The sequence below is a fragment of the Pseudophryne corroboree genome, chromosome 4 (assembly GCF_028390025.1).
Source record: "Pseudophryne corroboree isolate aPseCor3 chromosome 4, aPseCor3.hap2, whole genome shotgun sequence".
NCBI classification, from domain to species: domain Eukaryota; kingdom Metazoa; phylum Chordata; class Amphibia; order Anura; family Myobatrachidae; genus Pseudophryne; species Pseudophryne corroboree.
The window spans coordinates 371,741,633-371,767,260 of record NC_086447.1 but is presented as its reverse complement, the minus strand read 5'-3'; the positions used below and the strand labels follow the sequence as shown (position 1 = coordinate 371,767,260).

At 47.0% G+C, this 25,628-nt stretch overlaps 1 protein-coding gene across 6 annotated transcripts in view; it reads right to left on the bottom strand.

Annotated features, from left to right (window-relative positions):
* CCDC150 (coiled-coil domain containing 150) overlaps positions 1 to 25,628 on the bottom strand; it is a 389,117-nt gene that overhangs the window by 262,803 nt on the left and 100,686 nt on the right. For all 6 annotated transcript variants that reach the window (XM_063916595.1, XM_063916594.1, XM_063916598.1 and 3 more), the window contains exon 4: positions 7,896 to 8,074. In XM_063916595.1, coding sequence (XP_063772665.1) covers positions 7,896 to 8,074 — 179 coding nt within the window. The remainder of the gene's footprint in view (positions 1 to 7,895; positions 8,075 to 25,628) is intronic.

The window sequence follows — 25,628 nt, the reverse complement described above, 5'->3', positions numbered from 1 at the left end:
TTTGGAAAATGAAAAATCCACTGGTGGCAGATTTTCTCATTTAGCCATCATAGAGTATAGAAAAGGGTAAATAGACAGAAACCGTTTTGGCACTGAAAACCGTTATCTGGATCTTGCCATGCTTCTGTCAACTGTGTATTAAAAGAATCTGAAAAAAAAAAAACACCAAAAAAAACAACAACACACAGTTGCCCTTGTCTATTAACAAATGAAACCTCATCTTTTTACAGAAGCTCTTCCGTCTCTGAAATCTAACACCTGGCGTACAGCCCTGATGAGAATCTCAATGACTGACCAGGAATCTGCATGTCGTCACTATCTGGTTCCTGGCCAACTTTCTTCTTATTTTTCAGAAAACCAAGGTCTGGCATAAAAACGTCAGATTGTAAAATCGACGAAATAGGTAATTTATTAGACATACGATGACTACTGTGAGGTTTTGGACTATTCATGGACTTTTGTAAATCATGCAAAGTTCCAATAATATACTGAGGCCATTCTGGCTATTCAGATGGCACTGACCTTGCATCAGATTTTGCCGACTCACGGTCCTTCCATGCCGCGGACAAAATAGACACCAAATTAGCCATCACACCTGCCATCATAGCCCAAGGAGGATCAGGGCAGAGATCTTAAGTTGGACCCGAATTTGCCAGACATACTGTGCAAGTGGAAGTTCCATCATGTAACACATTATCACAATTATCACAGACAAGCTGCTTTCAAGATTTTGCATTTGCTTTTCCAATCATCATGCACACAGACAGACAGTAATACAGTGAAACAAATGTCCACACAACTCAGTAAAAATCACTGAAGTGTGTGTAAGCCGAGTGCACCGCACCCTGTTACAAAACTATGTGTTATAAATTGGTGCTTCACTGAACCTACTAACACCCCTGTCCCCTCCGGTGGCCGTGTTTAGTAGGACCGACCCCAAAGTTCCTGCAAGAAGCAGGAAGTTCCACACCATGTGCCTGTACATTTTAAATACACATACATATGAATGCTTAAACATATGTTGATATGTCATTGCATAACATGTATTGCAGAGACAGGAACAGCATTAGCAGCTATTACATATATTCTAAACCTTTGCATAGCAGAGCCAGTGATCACACATGCTGTATGTAGTGTCATGTCTCTTACTGTCTCCTAGTCTTAAAAGCCCTTTACTATGCATGCATGCTGTTACTGCAAAACATATATTGCCTCTTAGGCTTAATAGCCCTTAAAATACCACAGGGAGCGTATGAACCCAGCTATCCCATGGCCGCCTTGCCGCTCACTGCGGGGATCGGGCATCTGCTGGAATGGGCAACAGCTTTATTAGCCCACTCGTTATTACCACGGTCCTGTGAGCGCTACTGACACCCCTACAGTGCCACAAGCTATGTGCACACATGTACCGTGAAGCAGCGCCGCATCCGTCAGTAACACTGTGGAACAGCACCGCCTAGACTGCAGCCCCACATGAAGCAGCGCTGCCCTGTTTACAGAAGCTCTTTTGAAGTGGCACCGCAGGCAATGAATCGGCACAGTAATAAACGGAGGTCCCTGTGCCTGGAGGTATATGTCGGGGCTCCTCTGTAAGCTCCGACCATCTCCATCAGCTAAAGCTGATAAAAGGTCTATGGCGGGGCTTCTTCTTTAAGCGCCAACAAGCTTTTGCTGCATGTCAGCAGCACACAGCCCCGGACCCAAGCTTCTTAGTAAGCTGGGAAGGGACTGTGTTGTAAATAAGAATTTACTTACCGATAATTCTATTTCTCGGAGTCCGTAGTGGATGCTGGGGTTCCTGAAAGGACCATGGGGAATAGCGGCTCCGCAGGAGACAGGGCACAAAAGTAAAGCTTTCCGATCAGGTGGTGTGCACTGGCTCCTCCCCCCACGACCCTCCTCCAGACTCCAGTTAGACACCGTGCCCGGACGAGCGTACACAATAAGGGAGGAATTTTGAATCCCGGGTAAGACTCATACCAGCCACACCAATCACACTGTACAACCTGTGATCTGAACCCAGTTAACAGTATGATAACAGGGGAGCCTCTGAAAAGATGGCTCACAATAACACTAACCCGATTTAGTTAGCAATAACTATGTACAAGTATTGCAGATAATCCGCACTTGGGATGGGCGCCCAGCATCCACTACGGACTCCGAGAAATAGAATTATCGGTAAGTAAATTCTTATTTTCTCTATCGTCCTAGTGGATGCTGGGGTTCCTGAAAGGACCATGGGGATTATACCAAAGCTCCCAAACGGGCGGGAGAGTGCGGATGACTCTGCAGCACCGAATGAGAGAACTCCAGGTCCTCTTTTGCCAGGGTATCAAATTTGTAGAATTTTACAAACGTGTTCTCCCCTGACCACGTAGCTGCTCGGCAGAGTTGTAATGCCGAGACCCCTCGGGCAGCCGCCCAAGATGAGCCCACCTTCCTTGTGGAATGGGCATTTACATATTTTTTTGCTGTGGCAAGCCTGCCACAGAATGTGCAAGCTGAATTGTACTACAAATCCAACGAGCAATAGTCTGCTTAGAAGCAGGAGCACCCAGCTTGTTGGGTGCACACAGGATAAACAGCAAGTCAGATTTCCTGACTCCAGCCGACCTGGAACTATATTGTCAGGGCCCTGACCACATCCAGCAACTTGGAGTCCTCCAAGTCCCTAGTAGCCGCAGGTACCACAATAAGCTGGTTCAGGTGAAACGCTGACACCACCTTAGGGAGAAACTGGGGACGAGTCCACAGCTTTGCTCTGTCCGAATGGACAATCAGATATGGCTTTATGAGATAAAGCCGCCAATTCTGACACTCGCCTGGCCGAGGCCAGGACCAACAGCATGGTCACTTTCCATGTGAGATATATCAAATCCACAGATTTGAGTTGTTTAAACCAATGTGATTTTAGGAATCCCAAACTACGTTGAGATCGCCCAGTGCCACTGGAGACATCAAAAGGGGGTTGTATATGCAGTACTCCCTTAACAACTTCTGGACTTCAGGAACTGAAGCCAATTTCTTTCTGGAAGAAAATCGACCGGTCGAAATTTGAACCTTAATGGACCCCAATTTGAGACCCATATACACTCCTGTTTGCAGGAAATGTAGGAATTAACCTAGTTGAAATTCTTCCGTGGAGCCTTCCTGGCCTCACACCATGGAACATATTTTCACCTAAACGGTGATAATGTTTTGCGGTCACCTCCTTCCTGGCTCTGACCAGGGTAGGGATGACCTCTTCCGGAATGCCTTTTTCCCTTAGGATCCGGCGTTCACCCGCCCTGGCGTCAACGCAGCTGCGGTAAGTCATGGAACAGACATGATTCTTGCTGAATCAAGATCCTTTCTAGTATCTCTTGAAGTTCCGGGTACCAAGTTCTTCTTGGCCAAACCGGAGCCACGAGTATAGTTCTTACTCCTCTCCTTCCTATCATTCTCCATACACTGGGTATGAAAGGCAGAGGAGGGAACACATACACCGACTGGTACACCCACGGTGTTACCAGAGCGTCCCAGCTATTGCCTGAGGGTCTCTAGACCTGGCGCTTCATGTGAGACGCCATCATAACCACCTTTGGTCTTTCCCAACGGTTTACAAACATGTGGAAACTTCCAGATGAAGTTCCCACTTTTCCGGGTGGAATTCATTCATGCTGAGGAAATCTTCCTAGTTGTCCACTCCCGGAATGAACACTGCTGACAGTGTTATCACATGATCTTTCGCCCAGCGAAGAATTCTTGCTGTCATTGCCCTCCTGCTTCTTGTGCCGCCCCGTCTGTTTACGTGGGCGACTGCCATGATGATGTCCTACTGGATCAGCACCGGTTGACTTTGAAGCAGAGTTCTTCCTAGGCTCAGAGCATCGTAAATTGCCCTTAGCTCCAGTATATTCATGTGGAGAGAAATCTCCAGACTTGACCACACTTCCTTGGAAATTTCTTCCCTGTGTGACTGTTCCCCAGCCTCTCAGGCTGGCATCCGTGGTCACCAGAACACAGTCCTGAATGCTGAATGTGCTGCCCTCTAGAAGATGAGCACTCTGCAGCCCCCACAGAAGAGACACCCTTGTCCTTGGAGACAGGGTTATCCGCTGATGCATCTGAAGATGCGATCCGGACCATTCGTCCAGCAAATCCCCCTGAAAAGTTTTTGCGTGAGATCTGCCGAATGGAATCGCTTCGTAAGAAGCCACCATATTTCCCAGGACTCCTGTGCATTGATGCACTGATACTTGGCCTGGTTTTAGGAGGTTTCTGACTAGGTCGGATAACTCCCTGGCTTTCCCCTCCAGGAGAAATACCTCTTTCTGGACTATGCCCAGAATCATTCCTAGGAACAGCAGCCGTATCATCGGAAAACAGCTGCGATTTTTGGAATATTTAGAATCCACTCGTGCTGTCGTAGAACTACTTTAGATAGTTCTTTTCCGACCTCCAACTGTTCTCTGGAAACTTGCCCCTTTCAGGATATCGTCCAAGTAAGGGATAATTAAGACGCCTTTCTTCTTTTAAGAATCATCTTTTCGGCCATTACCTTGGTAAAGGCCCGGGGTGCCGTGGATAATTCAACGGCAGCGTCTGAAACTGATATTGACAGTTCTGTATCACGAACCAGAGGTACCCTTGTTGAGAAGGGCAAATTTGGACATGGAGGTAATCCTTGATGTCCAGGGACACCATATAGTCCCCTTTTTTCCGGTTCTCTATCACTGCTTTGAGTGACTCCATCTTGATTTGAACCTTTTTATGTAAGTGTTCAAAGATTTCAGATTTAGACTATGTCTCACCAAGCCTTCTGGCTTCAGTACCACAATATAGTGTGGAAGACTAATACCCTTTTCCTTGTTGTAGGAGGGGTACTTTGATTATCACCTGCTGGAAATACAGCTTGTGAATTTTTTTCCCAATACTGCCTCCCTGTCGGAGGGAGCCGTTGGTAAAGCAGGCTTCAGGAACCTGCGAGGAAAAATTGTCTCGACTCTCCAATCTGTACCCCTGGGATAATACTTGTACGATCTAGGGGTCAACTTGCGAGTGATCCCACTGCGCGCTGAGACTCTTGAGACCACCCCCCCACTGGTGGAGGGCTTCTTTTCCTGGGAAGGGGCTGCCTGCTGCAGTCTACTTCCCTTTCCTCTATGTCTGGGCAGATATGACTGGCCTTTTGCCCGCTTGCCCACATGGGAACGGAAGGATTGAGGCTGAAAAGACAGTGTCTTTTTCTGCTGAGATGTAACTTGGGGTAAAAAGGTTGGATTTTGTAGTCGTGGCCCCCAGGTCCGATGGACCGACCCCAAATAACTCCTTCCCTTTATACGGCAATACTTCCATGTGCCGTATGGGATCTGTATCACCTGACCACTGTCGTGTCCATGACATCTTCTGGGAGATATGGACAACGCACTTATCTTGATGCCAGAGTGCAATTATCCCTCTGTGCATCTCGCATACAGTATATATATAGAATGCATCCTATTAAATGCTCTATATCAATAAAATATTTTTAGTCAGGGAATTCGACCAAGCCAACCCAGCACTGCATCTCCAGGCTGATGGCGATCGCTGGTCGCAGTATAACCACCGTATGTGTGTATATACTTTTTAGGATATTTTTCCAGCTGCCTATCAGCTGGCTCCTTGAGGGCGGCCGTATCTGGAGACGGTAACGCCACTTGATAAGCGTGTGAGCGCCTTATCCACCCTAAGGGGTGTTTCCCAACGCGCCCTAACTTCTGGCGGGAAAGGGTATAACGCCAATATTTGCTATCGGGGTAAACCCACGCATCATCACACACTTCATTTTATTTTATCTGATTCAGGAAAAACTACAGGTAGTTTTTTCACTTCCACATAATACCCATCTTTTGTGGTACTTGTAGTATCAGAAATATGTAACACCTCCTTCATTGCCCTTAACGTGTGGCCCTAATGAGGAATACGTTTGTTTATTCACCGTCGACACTGGATTCAGTGTCCGTGTGTGTCTGTGTCGACCGACTGAGGTAAATGGGCGTTTTTTTAAAAACCCCTGACGGTGTTTCTGAGACGCCTGGACCGGTACTAATTGTTTGTCGGCCGTCTCATGTCGTCAACCGACCTTGCAGCGTGTTGACATTCTCACGTAATTCCCTAAATAAGCCATCCATTCCGGTGTCGACTCCCTAGAGAGTGACATCACCCTTACAGGCAATTTCTCCGCCTCCTCCAACATCGTCCTCATACATGTCGACACACACGTACCGACACACAGCACACACACCTGGAATGCTCTGACAGAGGACAGGACCCACTAGCCCTTTGGAGAGACAGAGGGAGAGTTTGCCAGCACACACCAAAAAAACGCTATAATTACATAGGGACAACCTTATATAAGTGTTTCTCCCTAATAGCATCTTTATATATATATTTATATCGCCAATTAGTGCCCCCCCTCTCTGTTTAAACCCTGTTTCTGTAGTGCAGTGCAGGGGAGAGCCTGGGAGCCTTCTCTCCAGCCTTTCTGTGAGAGAAAATGGCGCTGTGTGCTGAGGAGATAGGCCCCGCCCCTTTTCCGGCGGGCTCGTCTCCCGCTCTTTAGTGAAGTTTGGCAGGGGTTAAATATCTCCATATAGCCTCTGGGGACTATATGTGAGGTATTTTTAGCCAGTATATAGGTTTACATTTGCCTCCCAGGGCGCCCCCCCCCCAGCGCCCTGCACCCTCAGTGACTGCGTGTGAAGTGTGCTGAGAGGAAAATGGCGCACAGCTGCAGTGCTGTGCGCTACCTTTAGAAGACTGCAAGGGTCTTCAGCCGCCGATTCTGGACCTCTTCTTACTTCAGCATCTGCAAGGGGGCCGGCGGCGCGGCTCCGGTGACCATCCAGGCTGTACCTGTGATCGTCCCTCTGGAGCTGATGTCCAGTAGCCAAGAAGCCAATCCATCCTGCACGCAGGTGAGTTCACTTCTTCTCCCCTCTGTCCCTCGTTGCAGTGATCCTGTTGCCAGCAGGACTCACTGTAAAATAAAAAACCTAAGCTAAACTTTCTCTAAGCAGCTCTTTAGGAGAGCCACCTAGAATTGCACCCTTCTCGGCCGGGCACAAAAATCTAACTGGAGTCTGGAGGAGGGTCGTGGGGGGAGGAGCCAGTGCACACCACCTGATCGGAAAGCTTTACTTTTGTGCCCTGTCTCCTGCGGAGCCGCTATTCCCCATGGTCCTTTCAGGAACCCCAGCATCCACTAGGACGATAGAGAAAAAATAAAAGTATTTTGAAGAAAACATAAAAGTAAGTCTGGAGCTGTTCCAGAACGTGCCATCCCTGGCTAGGCACAAAAAACACTGGTGCATGATGGGAGCATGGAGAGGGTGGAGGATTACACATTTCAATATTTAAATGTGCCTATCCCTGTTAACGCCCCATCCATATCCCAAGAGTACTCCAGGGGCCCCTAGTGAATGAAAAAGAAACCATAATGACTAATTTAACATTACTGAAAAACAGAATCTGCCTCTTCAGATAAACCCACCCACAGGGGGGGGGGGATCAGTACTAAATCCCGCTGGACGGGATCCCGGCGGTCGAAATACCGACGCCGGAATCCCGACCACACAATCCCGACAGGGGTGGCGAGCGGAACGCAGCCCCTTGCGGGCTCGCTTCACTCGCCACGCTCGGCACACTAATTTATTCTCCCTCTATGGGTGTCGTGGACACCCACGGAGGGAGAATATGTCGGGATTGTGCCGGTCGGGATTCCGACGTCGGTATTTCAACCGCCGGGATTCCGTCCGGCGGGATCTTGACCGCATCCCCACAGAGGGTTGGTCCGCCCTACGTTTCAAACCATTCCTAACAAATACAGTGTGCATGCTCACATAGTTGTCAGTCTAACATATATTTTCATGTACCTTAGTCATTGATTCAAACTCCAGTGCAGCACTCAACCTCTCTTTTGTTTCCTCTTCTTTTTCCCGTGCCTTAGTCGTACTGTTAAAGTACTGACGCAGTCTCATGATTTCTAGTTGTGCCTTTTTGAGTTCTTTAGCATGCTTTTCTTGCATTTCATGCATATGTTGTTCTAGTTCACCTAGAGGCATAATATCTTAGACAGCTGAACATGTAATTGGTTAAAACTCATTTGCATTTAGTCAGCGGCCATACTTGGTCAGGGGTGACACTTTGTGAATGGGACAGCATAGCAAGTAAGGTTTCATTTTCTTTAGTGACAATAAAATATCTTTTATAGTCTACATTTGCATATCACACAAGTGGAAAATCTGACCACTTAAGTGAGGGCTGCTGCTTGCATGTCCACAAGAGCTGTGTTCCATCAGCGCTCCGAGGTAACATTGATTGACGGGAGGTGTGGTGTCTCCGGAGCTATCAGACAACAGGATAGGATAGGATTGAATTGAGACTAATAGGCTACACTCCCACCCAGGGCTACGGTCACTACCCAGATATATATATATATATATATAAAAAGGAGCCTTATGGTAAGACTTACCTTTGTTAAATTTCTTTCTGCGAGGTACACTGGATTCCACAGGGAATAACATGGGGGTGTAGAGCTGGATCTTGATCAGGGGCACCAACAGGCTAAAGCTTTGACTGTTCCCAGGATGCACTGCACCGCCTCCTCTATATCCCCGCCTCCAGGTACTGGAGCTCAATTTTGTTAACCAGTCTAATGCAGTAGCAGGTAAAACAGACGACAGTAGTTAGTAGCCACAGAGAACCACATTCTCACGACAGGAGAAGGTACCAGCAGCTAATGCCATACAAACCCAAAGAAGCTAAGTGCATCAGAGTGGGCGCCCTGTGGAATCTAGTGTACCTCGCAGAAATAGATAACAATGGTAAGTCTTACCATAAATCTCCTTTTCTAAAGCAGTTCCTCAAGGGAAGGGACGCACTGCAGCGGGCACAAGAACCCGGCATCCAAAGGAAGCATCCTGGGAGGCAAAAGTATCAAAGGCATAGAACCTAATGAACGTGTTCACTGAGGATCACGTAGCCGCCTTGCACAATTGTTCTAGGGACGCGCCATGGCGGGCCGCCCAAGAAGGTCCAACAGACCGAGTAGAATGGGCCTTAATATTAGCAGGAGCTGGAAGTCCAGCCTGCGCATAAGCTTGTGCAATCACCATTCTAATCCATCTGGCCAAGGTTTGCTTATTCGCAGGCCAGCCATGTTTGTGAAAACCAAAAAGGACAAAGAGAGAATCAGATCTCCTAAGAGAGGCGGTTCTCTTCACATATATAGGAGAGCCCATACCAAATCCAAAGACCGTTCTTTAGAGGACATAAAGGCCGGAACCACAATCTCTTGGTTAAGGTGGAAAGATGACACCACCTTAGGCAGATAACCAGGGTGAGTTCTAAGAACAGCACGGTCACGGTGAAAAATTAGAAAGGGTGACCGACAGGATAAGCACCCAAGTCTGAAACCCTTCTAGCAGAGGCAATAGAAAGCAAGGACCTTAAGTGTAAGCCATTTAAGGTCCACAGACTCAAGAGGTTCAAACAGAGACTCTTGTAGCGCATCCAGAACTGACAAATCCCAAAGAGCCACAGGAGGGACATAGGTAGGTTGAATCCGTAAAACACCCCGAGTGAAAGTATGAACGTCAGGTAGCGACACAATTTTTCTCTGAAACCATACTGACAAGGCTGAAATATGGATCTTGAGGGAGGCCAAAAGAAGGCCTAAGTCCAGGCCCAGTTGCAGAAAAGCCAAACGTTTGGCAGGACTGTATTTGTATGCATCAAAATTCTTAGCTGCACTCAGGACTGAAGCTTCAGGAGCCACGCCGTCAAAGCCAGTCAGGCCAGATCCTGGTAGACACAAGGGCCCTGAACGAGGAGGTCTGGGCGTTGCGGAAGAAGAAGAGGACGCTCCATCGAGAGACCCTTCAGGTCTGAGAACCAATGCTGTCTGGACCACGCTGGAGCGATTAGAAGTAATATTCCTCCTTCTTGCTTGAACTTCCTTATTACCCTGGGCAGGAGTGACACTGGAGAGAACACAGACGGCAACCGAAAGTTCCATGGAATTGCCAGCGCAGCCACGAACGCTGCTTGAGGATCCCATCAGATCTACATCTGGTAGGCCCCACTTGTGCACTAGGAGTTGAAAGACTTCCGGATGAAGAATCCACTCTCCAGCGTGTACGTACTGATGACGGAGGAAGTCCGTTTACCAGTTGAGGACCCCCGGAATTAACACTGCCAATATGGCTGGCAGATGGCGTTCCGCACATAGTAGAATCTTTGACACTTCCAACATTGCCATGCGGCTTCGAGTACTGCCTTGATGATTTATGTACGCCACTGTGGTGGCGTTGTCAGACTGTACTTGAACAGGCCTGCTCTCTACCAGAGGCAGGGCCAATTTCAGAGCATTGAACACTGCCCGCAACTCCAGAATGTTTATCGGAAGGAGAAATTCCTCCCTAGTCCACTGACCCTGAAGAGAGTGTTGCTCCAACACCGCGCCCCAACCCCGCAGACTGGCATCCGTCGTTGGGAGGACCCAGTTGGAAATCCAGAAGGGACAACCCCTGCTCAATTGTTGGTCCTGGAGCCACCAGCTCAGAGACAGACGAACTTCCGGAGTCAAGGAAATCATGTGAGACCTGATCCGGTGAGGCAGGCCGTCCCACTTGGAAAGGATTAACCGCTGTAGGAGGGCGAGAATAAAATTGAGCGTACGCTACCATGTCGACAGCAGACACCATGAGGCCTAGTACTTGCATCGTCGAGTGTATCGACACACGTGGGCGAGACAGGAAGCATCTTATCCTTTCCTGAAGTTTCAGGACCTTCGTCGGAGACAAGAACAACCGTTGGTTGTGTTTGTCCAGTAACGCCCCCAGGTGCACCATGCTCTGAGCAGGGACCAGTGAGGACTTCTTCCAGTTGATGAGCCACCCGTTGGCTTGCAGGATTTGGACCGTCCATTCCAGATGAAGGAGGAGAACGCCTGGGGAGTTTGCCAAGATCAACAATTCGTCCAGATATGGTAGGATCCTGACACCCTGACGGCGGAGAAGGGCCGTCATGACCCTGGTGAAGATTCGCGGAGCCGTGGTCAGTCCAAAAGGCGAGAGCTGGAACTGATAATGTAGATTGCCAATAGCAAACCACAGATATTGCTGATGCAACATGGCAATAGGTATATGTAGGTAAGCATCCTGTATGTCCAGGGATACCATATAGTCCTTGGGTTCCAAGGCCAGAACAATAGAGCGAAGAGTTTCCTATACGGAATTTGGATACCTTCACAAATTTGTTCAAAAACTTGAGGTTGAGAATGGGCCTGGAGGATCCATTTGGTTTCGGAAATAAGAACAGCGTTGAATAGTACCCCCTGCCTCTCTGAGCAAGAGGCACCGGCACTATCACTCCTGTGTCTCGGAGGGATTGTACAACTAAATGTAGGATTCTAGCTTTCAACGGATCCGAAGGGATATTTGTCGAGCAAAACTGTCGAGGGGGACATTTCTTAAAAGAGATGGCGTATCCGTAAGTGACAACTTTCCTCACCCAGGAGTCTGAAGTGGTCTGTAACCACACCTGAGTGAACCGCAGAAGTCGGCCTCCCACCCTGGGATCCCCCAGGGGGAGGCCCACTCCGTCATGCAGCAGGCATGTCTGGTTTGGAAGAAGGCTGACAGGCAGCCCAGGAACGTTTAGGTTTGGGCTTAGAGGTTTTGGAAGTGCGAGCCTCTTTCGGGTACACCTGACCCTTTGCTTTACTTGGAGGTCGAAAGGAGGTACTCTTAGCCTTCGGAGCCGAAGGATTAGTACTCGGCAGACATGCAGTTTTAGCAGATGCTAAGTCAGCAACAATCTTGTTCAGATCTTCCCCAAAAAGGGATCACCTCCAAGGTCTTTTTAGAGTCCAGATCCACAGACCAGGACAGCAAACGCAGAATCTGGCGAGCCAGAATGGACGTAGTAGACACTTTGGCCGCCAGCACACCGGCATCAGAGGCCGCCTCCTGAATGTAATGAGAGGCTGTGGTAATATATGAAAGACACTGTCTAGCATTATCAGAAAAATTCGGAGGTAGCTCCACTTCAACAGCTTGAACCCAGGCTTCAATAGTTTTTGCAGCCCAGGAAGCTGCTATAGTGGGTCTATGTACGGCACCCGCAAGAGTGTAAATAGACTTCAAACAACCCTCCACACGCTTATCCGTCAGTTCCTTCAGAGAGATAACGGTAGTGACAGGCAGAGTAGAAGACACCACCAGACGCGCGACATGTGAGTCCACTGGCAGCGGTGTTTCCCAATTTTTACTTAACTCTGCAGCAAGGGGATAACGAGCTAACATCTTTTTAGACAGGGAGAATTTATTTCTTGGAGACTCCCAGGATTCCTGATGTATGTCAACTAAATTATCAGAATGTGGCAAAACTAATTTAGTAACATTCTGACGTTTGAACTTATCAGGTTTCTTAGACGTATCTGGAGGTTCAGGTTCATCATCAATCTGAAGAATCAGTTTTATAGCCTCCAAGAGGTCAGGAACATCTGATGGGTCAGTATATATGCCAATTTCATCGGATGAAGTATCCGAAACATGCATGGATTGTGAGGAAGAAATGGCCCGCTTAGATGACCCTTTGGTCCTAGGAGGGCGAGGGTCAGGCTTTTGTTTGACCAAAGTCTGATTTAAATGCTGTAACTGAGTCGACAGAGTATCCACCCATGGTGGATTTACAACAGGGTCAATGGCCCTCATTCCGAGTTGATCGCTCGCTAGCTGCTTTTAGCAGCAGTGCAAACACTAAGCCGCCGCCCTCTGGGAGTGTATCTAAGCTTAGCAGAAGTGCGAACGAAAGGTTAGCAGAATAGTGCTCAAATTTTTTCCAGCAGTTTCAGAGTAACTGCAGACCTACTCCTTCCTTGTGATCAATTCAGTCTGCTTGGTTCCTAGTTTGACGTCACAAACACGCCCTGCGTTCGGCCAGCCACTCCCCCGTTTCCCTAGGCACGCCTGCGTTTTTGCCTGACACGCCTGCGTTTTTTAGCACACTCCCGGAAAATGGCCAGTTACCACCCAGAAATACCCACTTCCTGTCGATCATTCAACGATCAACATTGCGACTGAAAAGCGTCGCTAGACCTTGTGTGAAACTGCATAGTTTTGTGTGAAAGTACATTGCGCGTGTGCACTGCGGCCCGTACGCATGCGCAGAAATGCAATTTTTTAGCCTGATCGCTGCGCTGCGTACAACGGCAGCTAGCGATCAACTCGGAAAGACCCCCAATATGTGATTGTACAGGTACAGGAGGTCCCACAGGGGGCGCAAGTCTCATTACTACCGTAGTCAGTATATTAGAAAAAGCAGCCCAAGGTGGGTCTTGGTGTGCCACCTATGCTGCAGGCTGACCGAGGAGTACAGAACTCCCAATACCTGGACCCGCAGCTGGAATAATTTCCTCAGATAAATCTGCGGCGTCAGCACTGCATGATGTAGGATCAGCCACGGATCTCCCGGCCTGTGACGCAGACATTATTGGCGAATGAAGCCCTAGGGCATAACAGTACAATATAGCCAGACACAGTACCTGACAAAAAAAACCCTGTGGAGTGTGATTGCAATGCAGATCACAAACAGAGAATTTAAGTGATAAAAGGTGACTGAAAAACACAGAGAAAAATACCAAACAGTATATCCTGTGAAAAACCATATATATATATATATATAGGATCCTGACGCACTCAGCCCCCACCTTCAGGGTACAGAATATAGGGATAGCAATATGTGTGAGATACATGTGTCAAAGTTGAAAAATATTACAGAACACACATCACGTACAAACTGCACACACATGCCCACTGCGCGTGCACTTGTTCTGCAGTGCGTGCACATGTACGCACTTTGCGTATGGTCGCTCCCGCGGTCCTGCGCATCGGCGCGTGGTATGGGTATTTACGGCAGAGTTTGTGTACGCATGGAGGGCCATCAGAACACATTACATATTTAATCCAAATAGTGCACAATGTACACATAGTCTCCTTGCACCACATCAGAATGTTATAGCTGTTTAAATAGTTGCAGAACAAAGGGATTCACCTTTACAGGATAAGAGGGGACAGACTAAGGTTATAAGGTGGTATTTGGTATGCAGCTGTAGGGTATTTTAAGGGTAACATTCCGGCGTTGGTCTGCGGAAGATCGCATGTTCCTGCGGATAGTTATGTGCAGAAGCAGAATATAGATATAAACTGTATTTACTGTATATTATGTATGCGGCGGGAATCCAGAGGAGACCACCCACAAGAGCAGTTGGTAAAGACATCGCCTACCTTTTCAAATCAACCTATGACCTCTCCTGTACTGTAAAGGTGCATTCCTGTGTCCAATGGACAAAGGGATTACAGTATCCATTGTATTGCTTTTGGAAGAATTGTATAAGTAAAGCCTGCTGCAACCTGGCCACACACAAGACTCACAAAGTTATCTATCAGATTACCGGGGACCAGCCGGGTTGCGCAAGCGAATCCACTCACGTATGTACATTGACTGTAGCCATTATTCTGTTATATTGTTTTGTATTGTAGTGTAGAATTTGTATTGTAAACCCACTTTCAGAAATAATCCACTGTGGTGTCGGAACCCAGCGGTAAAATCACAATTGGTGTTGTGTCCTCATTGCCCTGCTAAGGTTTAAAGTGTACTATTATTGCATAGCATTGCTGTAGAAGGTTTAAAGTGTATCTCTGGGTGTGTATGCGCTGTGAGTACTTTGTACCGTCAGCGCGGCGTGTGTACGCAAAGTCCGTACACTACGGAACCCTTTTACGCTAATAGCGTAAAAGGTGCGTAGTGTGAATTAAGTATAGCGGCCGCAGCGGCTAGAGGTTTAAAGTGTATTTAAGGTGTGTTTAAGGTATAGCTTTCATTCCTGTAAAGATAATCAGCATTATCAATTGGGGGCATCATCCGGTTTTCCACTTTTTTACTGCTTAATAGGTCACAAGCAGACTTAATCTATCAGCATAAGGGTGGACAGGGATCCTAAGTATCCTTTTCTTGGTCGGTGGAGACACTGAAAACCCTACTTAATTGCTGATTAGATGGAGTCTGCTCTGTATGGTTTGTAGAGATGCTGGTAGAACTCGTACGGTAAGCAGGAAAAAAGTGATTTAAAATCTGTTAATTTTTTTCTGGGCGCCAAAAAGCGTACACAGCACCCATACTCTTTGCATACTCTCTCACATTGTTGCAAAACAAGGTTCAAATAAGTCATATTGTGTTTGATTCAGACTGGATTGCTTATCTGTTAAGTAGGGTTAAAAGTACATTTAAAAGTTGCTGCATAGCATTGATATAGTTTTTATGTTTAACTCAGGCCTAAAATAACTTCAGGTGCTTGCATGGTGTGTGATTTCTTTGTGACAAAGGAAGCCGCATGGTCTGTCCTCCATTTTGGACTAACCACATGGCCTGTCCACCATTTTGTGTAACCCTCATGGACGTGGAAGGGGGAGGAGCAGCGGCCATTTTGGGAAGGTCATTTTTCTAAATGGCTGATTTTCAGTCTGCTCAAGAATAATTAGCTTTCCTTGGTCACATGAAACAATTAATGAGTTACCAATGCATTTATTTAACCCATGCCATAGTCAATTACAAATAGTTTCAATGGGGCTTAGTGAAAGTTAATAGTGAGATGAATACTTGATGTAAGAAGTACACACAGATTAAAAAAAACAAAGTTTTTTTTGTTTTTTTTCCCTTCTACCTATAGGATTCAGTTAACTCTGCTTGCTATAAGATAGCCATTGAAATGCAAATTAACCTGTGTAAATGCTTTTTCTTTTTCTTAGCAGTGAAAACCACGTTTACAGGCAGCCAAAAGCACACAGCATTGATATGCAAATTAGAAGCACTAAATGGGTAAATGAGTTTCATAGGAGACCAGTGAATGATACATATATATAATATTATAATTGTGTGTATATTTATATCAGTGTATGTTCTGCAAGATAGCTATCCAATCTGAATCATATCATTTAAATTATTGATTATTGCTAGAGTAAGTAAGCGTAAAGACACAAACGCAGTTCTGCATAAAGGTTAATACAGAAAGAAACTGTGTGGCGTGTTAAGTGAGCAATTAGAGTTAATATTGCTCACATTTACAGAAATTGTATGATTTGTGCTATTGCGGACGTACGGTTTTGTACACGTGTCTCGGACAAAGTACGGAACTGCACACGCGGCGTAAGCACGGTCGCGTTTACGCAAATTGCGTAAGAATACGGTCGCTAAGTACAAATTACACAATAGTACGTTTAGTTTAAAGGTGGGACAGTAGCCACGCTACAATAGCACCAAACTACCCAATTTCTAAAGAAATTTTGTATAAAAACAAAGTTTAGTATAAAACTCTTATTTACTGTATTGTCTCTGGGAGTAAAACTGCTTATCTGAATGAATGATAATTTTCTGTACAGAAAACAAAACAAAAACCAAAGTGTATTTGAGTGAGTGAACGTAGGAGCGAATGGAAATTTGAACCCCGGAATTCGGAATCTCATCGTGTGGTACATCAAGTGAGTGGAGACTTGGTGGCGTGAGGCGGCTGACTCACGTTAGTATAAGGTTTAATACGTAAGTCGTGAGGAGACTTACACAGGAGCGTGGTAGGGAATTGTGAATTATGAACTGTGTGACCCATATAGTTTTTTTTTTTTTATACGCTCCGGCTGAGGTTTCGCAGCCTGAAAATCTATTCCAGTGGTCGTACGGCAGATAAGTAACAAGTACCTATACGCTGTGCGATTGGACCGCGCGTTTGTGGGTGCGATATATAGCGCAACGTGATATCCTTTTTACGAGCTTTTGCGTAAAATCGCTGTATCATCAGCGCTGTATAGAGCATACGCAAGCGTGATTTGTATATAATAAAGTGCATAGGGAGTTTTCGCTGGTCTCTCTCAGGAAAATCTCCAACGGCCGATACTTTACTGGAAAGGGTAAGTTATTCCTAAAAACTTCCAGTAAATATAGGTCACATAGGGCCCTAAGTTGGGTACATTGCCTTCGCTATCGACAGTGTATGGTAGTACTGGCCAACGTGGGCGGGTGAAGAGCGCTCAGAGAACTTTCACCGTTACCTTATATTGAGTATTTTGGTGTTTGTGGGAAAAGGCCCACAATTATGGGAGGCAGTTGCTCAAGTAAGGGACGTTTAACCAGGGTTCAGGTTGTAGAGCCGCGGCCCATGGGGTCAGCGGAGTTTAAAGGAAAAAGTATTGAAGACTTTTTGTCTGAATGGGAACGTGTGACTGACAAAGATAGGAAACCATTCCCTAAGGTGGGCAGCTTTGTACCAGAGGTACTGCAGAATGTAAGCAGTAAAATATGTCTTCTAAAATCCAGAAAACAAAGGATTAGACATAATGATTGTTTAAAATTATGGCAACAGGAGGGGGATATGCAAAGAGAACAGATTCGCACAACAGGTTCAAAACCTAGCGGGAATGAGAACACAAACACACCAGTGTCGACACAGGTCGAAGGGGAAGAGATGGCTACAGTCAATGGTATATCCGTAAGCGATAGCAGTATGCAAAAACAATGCATTAACCCTAATTTTTGCAATATGTATCCTGTTTTGAAGTCTTTTCCAGGTTATAGGTCACAGGAAGATGAAGGATCCAACCAAATCGCAGCTCTCCTCCAAGCAGTCACTTTGCAGGACAATCAGGTGGGGCCTGTCCAACCAGGTAGTGCAGAAACAATATTCCCCAACGAAAGAACTGTTGAGGTCACAGCTACCGGTAAGTATGAGACAGTTCATTGCACAGAGACAACACCACACAGTAAACAGATTAGGAACGGAATGGTAGGATTACACCCTGTCTTGGAAATAGTAACTCCCAATGGGGGAACCGATAGTCAGGGAGTAGTCCTCACCAGGAATAATGCAATGTATTGCCCGTGGCCCAGAGATGAGCTGCGATCAATCATTTCAGAATTCCCCGACCCTCTGTAACATTTAGCCAAATGTCAGAAATTTATCAGAGATCTGGGTAATGCGTATGAACCGACAAACCAACATTAGCGGATATTTTTGAAAGCGTGCCTACCCCCTAATATTGACACCCAAAAATGTATCACTGATTGTAGATTAGAGTCGGATAGTCTTATGACTGACAAACACAATCAGGAGAACTTAGAGCAAATTAACCGGCAACTAGAGTTGTATTTCCCCACAACTGTTAAGTGGAGAAGAATTTTCTCCATAAAGCAGAGGGAAAATGAAATGACATCTGAATATTTCCATCGGGCCCTGCAAATAATGGATAGATACATTGGGGTATCAGATACAGGGAACAATACGAATTACAGGGAGGTGGCTGTCTCTGTGCTAATGGACGGACTCGATAAAACAGTAAGGGACAGAGTACAAACATCTTTGCCTAATTGGAGAGGGGTCACAGTAGCTAATCTTAGATAGTGTGCTATTAAACATCACAAGAATAGTGTTAGGCGCAGAGACCAACAGGTGGAGAGGTTGAGGACGGTAAGTATACCGGCACATACAGGAAAGACCCATCAGTCCAAACCCCAGACCCCTAATTGTCAATAATATGTTACACTTGTAGGAAGGAAGGGCATTTTGCCAGAGATTGTAGGAGTAGTAGGACACATAGTCAATATAGATACCCTAGACAGAAAACACAAGCCACATTATTAAACACATAGACTGGACCAAGGGACATATAGTAAAGAATCATAAGCCATATAAAAAAAACACAGATTAGGCTAATGGGAAGAACAAAAATAAGAATTTAATCACCGGTAATTCTATCTCTCGTAGTCCGTAGTGGATGCTGGGAACTCCGTAAGGACCATGGGGAATAGACGGGCTCCGCAGAAGACTGGGCACTCTAAAGAAAAGATTAGGTACTACAGGTTGAGTATCCCTTATCCAAAATGCTTGGGACCAGAGGTATTTTGGATATCGGATTTTTCCGTATTTTGGAATAATTGCATACCATAATGAGATATCATGGCAATGGGACCTAAATCTAAGCACAGAATGCATTTATGTTTTATATGCACCTTATACACACAGCCTGAAGGTAATTTTAGCCAATATTTTTTTATAACTTTGTGCATTAAATAAAGTGTGTCTACATTCACACAATTCATTTATGTTTCATATACACCTTATACACACAGCCTGAAGGTCATTTAATACAATATTTTTAATAACTGTGTGTATTAAACAAAGTTTGTGTACACTGAGCCATCAGAAAACAAAAGTTTCACTATCTCACTCTCGCTCAAAAAAGTCCGTATTTCGGAATATTCCGTATTTCGGATATTTGGATATGGGATACTCAACCTGTATCTGGTGTGCACTGGCTCCTCCCTCTATGCCCCTCCTCCAGACCTCAGTTAGGGAAACTGTGCCCGGACGAGCTGACTTTACAAGGAAAGGAAATTTGAATCCAGGGTAAGACTCATACCAGCCACACCAATCACACCGTACAACTTGTGATAACCTTACCCAGTTAACAGTATGAACAACAACTAAGCCTCACTCAACGGATGGCTCACAACAATAACCCTTATTTAAGCAATAACTATATACACGTATTAGAGAAAGTCCGCACTTGGGACGGGCGCCCAGCATCCACTACGGACTACGAGAAATAGAATTACCGGTGAGTAAATTCTTATTTTCTCTGACGTCCTAGTGGATGCTGGGAACTCCGTAAGGACCATGGGGATTATACCAAAGCTCCCAAACGGGCGGGAGAGTGCGGATGACTCTGCAGCACCGAATGAGCAAACACAAGGTCCTCCTCAGCCAGGGTATCAAACTTGTAGAACTTTGCAAATGTGTTTGAACCCGACCAAGTAGCCGCTCGGCAAAGCTGTAAAGCCGAGACCCCTCGGGCAGCCGCCCAAGAAGAGCCCACCTTCCTTGTGGAATAGGCTTTTACTGATTTTGGATGCAGCAATCCAGCCGCAGAATGAGCTAGCTGAATCGTGCTACAGATCCAGCGCGCAATAGTTTGCTTAGAAGCAGGAGCACCCAGCTTGTTGGGTGCATGCAGGATAAAGAGCGAGTCAGTCTTCCTGACTCCAGCCGTTCTGGAAACATATATTTTCAAAGCCCTGACTACGTCCAGTAACTTGGAGTCCTCCAAGTCCCGAGGAGCCGCAGGCACCACAATAGGTTGGTTCAAATGAAACGATGATACCACCTTTGGGAGAAATTGGGGACGAGTCCTCAATTCTGCCCTGTCCATATGGAAGATCAGATATGGGCTTTTACATGACAAAGCCGCCAATTCCGACACACGCCTAGCCGATGCTAAGGCCAACAGCATGACCACTTTCCACGTGAGATACTTTAGTTCCACGGTCCTAAGTGGCTCAAACCAGTGGGATTTCAGGAAATCCAACACAACGTTAAGATCCCAGGGTGCCACTGGTGGCACAAAAGGGGGCCGAATATGCAGCACTCCCTTAACAAACGTCTGAACCTCAGGCAGTGAAGCCAGTTCTTTTTGAAAGAAAATGGATAGGGACGAAATCTGGACCTTTATGGACCCCAATTTTAGGCCCATAGTCACCCCTGACTGTAGGAAGTGCAGGAAACGACCCAGCTGGAATTCCTCTGTAGGGGCCTTCCTGGCCTCACACCAAGAAACATATTTTCGCCATATACGGTGATAATGCTTTGCTGTCACGTCTTTCCTAGCCTTTATCAGCGTAGGAATAACTTCATCCGGAATGCCTTTTTCAGCTAGGATCCGGCGTTCAACCGCCATGCCGTCAAACGCAGCCGCGGTAAGTCTTGGAACAGACAGGGCCCTTGTTGCAGAGGCCATGGGTCCTCTGTGCGCATTTCTTGCAGTTCCGGGTACCAAGTCCTTCTTGGCCAATCCGGAACAATGAGTATTGTTCTTATTCCTCTCTTTCTTACTATTCTCAGTACCTTGGGTATGAGAGGAAGAGGAGGAAACACATATACCGACTGGTACACCCACGGTGTCACTAGGGCGTCCACAGCTATCGCCTGAGGGTCCCTTGACCTGGCGCAATATATTTTTAGCTTTTTGTTGAGGCAGGACGCCATCATGTCCACCTGTGGCAGTTCCCATCGCTTTGCGATCTGTGTGAAGACTTCTTGATGAAGTCCCCACTCTCCCGGGTGGAGGTCGTGTCTGCTGAGGAAGTCTGCTTCCCAGTTGTCCACTCCCGGAATGAACACTGCTGACAGTGCTTGCACGTGATTCTCCGCCCACCGAAGAATCTTTGTGGCTTCCACCATTGCCATCCTGCTTCTTGTGCCGCCCTGACGGTTTACATGGGCGACCGCCGTGATGTTGTCTGACTGAATCAGTACTGGCCGGTTTCGAAGCAGGGGCTCTGCTTGACTCAGGGCGTTGTAAATGCCCCTTAGTTCCAGTATATTTATGTGTAGAGAAGTCTCCAGACTTGACCATAGCCCTTGGAAGTTTCTTCCCTGAGTGACTGCCCCCCATCCTCGGAGGCTTGCATCCGTGGTCACCAGGACCCAGTCCTGTATGCCGAACCTGCGGCCCTCGAGAAGGTGAGCACTCTGCAGCCACCACAGAAGAGACACCCTGGCCCTTGGGGACAGGGTGATCAGCTGATGCATCTGAAGATGCGATCCGGACCACTTGTCCAACAGATCCCACTGAAAGATCCTCGCATGGAACCTGCTGAAGGGAATGGCTTCGTATGAAGCCACCATCTTTCCCAGGACTCGCGAGCAGTGATGCACAGATACCTGTTTTGGTTTCAGGAGGTCCCTGACCAGAGATGCTAATTCCTGGGCCTTCTCCACCGGGAGAAACACCTTCTTCTGTTCTGTGTCCAGAATCATGCCCAGGAAAAGCAGACGCGTCGTAGGAATCAGCTGCGACTTTGGAACATTCAGAATCCAGCCGTGCTGTTGCAACACTTCCTGAGAGAGTGCTACGCTGATCAACAACTGCTCCCTGTACCTCGCCTTTATGAGGAGATCGTCCAAGTACGGGATAATTATAACTCCCTTCTGCCGAAGGAGTATCATCATTTCGGCCATTACCTTGGTAAATATTCTCGGTGCCGTGGACAGGCCAAACGGCAACGTCTGGAACTGGTAATGACAGTCCTGTACCAAAAACCTGAGGTACTCCTGGTGAGGTGGGTAAATGGGGACATGCAAGTAAGCATCTTTGATGTCCAGCGACACCATAAAATCCCCCTCTTCCAGGCTTGCAATAACCGCTCTGAGCGATTCCATTTTGAACTTGAATTTCTTTATATAAGTGTTCAAGGATTTTAAATTCAGAATGGGTCTCACCGAACCATCCGGTTTCGGTACCACAAACATTGTGGAATAGTAACCCCTTCCCTGTTGAAGGAGGGGAACCCTGACAATCACTTGCTGGAGGTACAGCTTGTGAATTGCCGCCAGTACTACCTCCCTTTCCATGGGGGAAGCTGGCAAGGCTGATTTGAGGTAACGGCGGGGGGGAGTCGCTTCGAATTCCAGCTTGTATCCCTGAGATACAATTTGTACAGCCCAGAGATCCACCTGTGAGCAAACCCACTGGTTGCTGAAGTTTCGGAGACGCGCCCCCACCGCACCTGGCTCCGCCTGTGGAGCCCCAACGTCATGCGGTGGACTTAGTGGAAGCAGGGGAGGACTTTTGTTCCTGGGAACTGGCTGCATGGTGCAGCTTCTTACCTCTACCCCTGCCAAGAAAGGATGCGCCCCTGACCCTCTTGCGTTTTTGGGAACGAAAGGACTGCATTTGATAATACGGTGCTTTCTTAGGCTGTGAGGAAACCTGAGGAAAGAAAGTCGACTTTCCAGCTGTCGCTGTAGACACGAGGTCCGACAGACCGTCCCCAAACAATTCCTCACCCTTATAAGGCAAAACCTCCATGTGTTTTTTAGAATCAGCATCTCCTGTCCATTGCAGAGTCCATAAGACCCTCCTGGCAGAAATGGACATAGCATTAATTCTAGAGCCCAGCAGGCAAATGTCCCTCTGAGCATCCCGCATATATAAGACGACGTCTTTGATATGGCCCAGGGTTAGCAAAACAGTATCTCTGTCGAGGGAATCTATGTAGTCTAACAGAGTATCTGTCCACGCTGCTACAGCACTACACATCCAGGCTGAAGCAATAGCAGGTCTCAGTAGAGTACCAGAGTGTGTATACACTGACTTCAGGATAGCTTCCTGCTTTCTATCCGCAGGCTCCTTTAGGGCGGCCGTATCCTGAGACAGCAGGGACACCTTTTTAGATAAGCATGTCAGTGCCTTGTCCACCCTAGGGGATGTTTCCCAACGTAACCTGTCCGTTGGCGGGAAAGGGTACGCCATCAGTAACCTCTAAGAAATCACTAATTTCTTATCAGGGGAACTCCACGCTTCTTCACACAATTCATTTAATTCATCAGATGGGGGAAAAGTCACTGGCTGCTTTTTCTCCCCAAACATATAAACCCTCTTGGTATTAACAGGGTTAATCTCAGAAATGTGTAATACATCTTTCATTGCAAAAATCATGTATCGGATGGCCTTGGTCATTTTAGACTGTAAATGTGCCTCATCATCGTCGACACTGGAGTCGGACTCCGTGTCGACATCTGTGTCAACCATCTGAAATAGAGGGCGTTTATGAGCCCCTGACGGTTTCTGAGTCGCCTGGGCAGGCGCGGGCTGAGACCCCGGCTGTCCCAAGGCTGCAGCGTCATCAAACCTTTTATGTAAGGAGTTTACATTGTCATTTAAGACCTTCCATATATCCATCCAATCAGGTGTCGGCCCCGACGGGGGCGACACCACACTTATCTGCCCTTGCTCCGCCACCACGTAACCTTCCTCATCAAACATGTCGACACAGCCGTACCGACACACCGCACACACACAGGGAATGCTCAGACTGAGGACAGGACCCCACAAAGTCCTTTGGGGAGACAGAGAGAGAGTATGCCAGCACACACCACAGCGCTATATAACAGGGATTTTCACTGCTAATAAGTGATATACCCAATAGCTGCTTTATATGTCTTATTTGCGCCTAAATTTATGTGCCCCCCCTCTCTTTTTAACCCGTCTTGTACCTGGATACTGCAGGGGAGAGCCTGGGGAGCTGCTTCCAGCGGAGCTGTGAAGAGAAAATGTCGCTGGTGTCCTGAGGAAGAAGGCCCTGCCCCCTCAGCGGCGTGCTTCTGTCCCGCTTTCTGTGTGAAAAAATGGCGGGGGTTTTTACATATATATATATAATAAGATTTTACTTACCGATAAATCTATTTCTCGTAGTCCGTAGTGGATGCTGGGACTCCGTAAGGACCATGGGGAATAGCGGCTCCGCAGGAGACAGGGCACAAAATAAAAGCTTAAGGATCAGGTGGTGTGCACTGGCTCCTCCCCCTATGACCCTCCTCCAAGTCTCAGTTAGGATACTGTGCCCGGACGAGCGTACATAATAAGGAAGGATATTGAATCCCGGGTAAGACTCATACCAGCCACACCAATCACACCGTACAACTTGTGATCTGAACCCAGTTAACAGTATGATAAACGCAAAGGAGCCTCTGAAAAGATGGCTCACAACAATAATAACCCGAATTTTTGTAACAATAACTATATACAAGTATTGCAGACAATCCGCACTAGGGATGGGCGCCCAGCATCCACTACGGACTACGAGAAATAGATTTATCGGTAAGTAAAATCTTATTTTCTCTGACGTCCTAGTGGATGCTGGGACTCCGTAAGGACCATGGGGATTATACCAAAGCTCCCAAACGGGCGGGAGAGTGCGGATGACTCTGCAGCACCGAATGAGAGAACTCCAGGTCCTCCTCAGCCAGGGTATCAAATTTGTAGAATTTAGCAAACGTGTTTGCCCCTGACCAAGTAGCTGCTCGGCAAAGTTGTAAAGCCGAGACCCCTCGGGTAGCCGCCCAAGATGAGCCCACTTTCCTTGTGGAATGGGCTTTTACTGATTTTGGCTGTGGCAATCCTGCCACAGAATGTGCAAGCTGAATTGTACTACAAATCCAACGAGCAATCGTCTGCTTAGAAGCAGGAGCACCCAGCTTGTTGGGTGCATACAGGATAAACAGCGAGTCAGATTTTCTGACTCCAGCCGTCCTGGAAACATATTTTCAAGGCCCTGACAACGTCAAGCAACTTAGAGTCCTCTAAGTCCCTGGTAGCCGCAGGTACCACAATAGGTTGGTTCATGTGAAATGCAGAAACCACCTTAGGTAGAAATTGAGGACGAGTCCTCAATTCCGCCCTGTCAGAATGAAAAATTAAGTAAGGGCTTTTATATGATAAAGCCGCCAATTCTGACACACGCCTGGCTGAAGCCAAGGCTAACAGCATCGACACCTTCCATGTGAGATATTTTAAGTCCACAGTGGAAAGTGGTTCAAACCAATGTGACTTTAGAAAACTCAACACCACATTGAGATCCCAAGGTGCCACTGGAGGCACAAAAGGAGGCTGTATGTGCAGCACCCCTTTTACAAATGTCTGAACTTCAGGTACTGAAGCCAGTTCTTTCTGGAAGAAAATCGACAGGGCCGAAATTTGAACCTTAATGGACCCTAATTT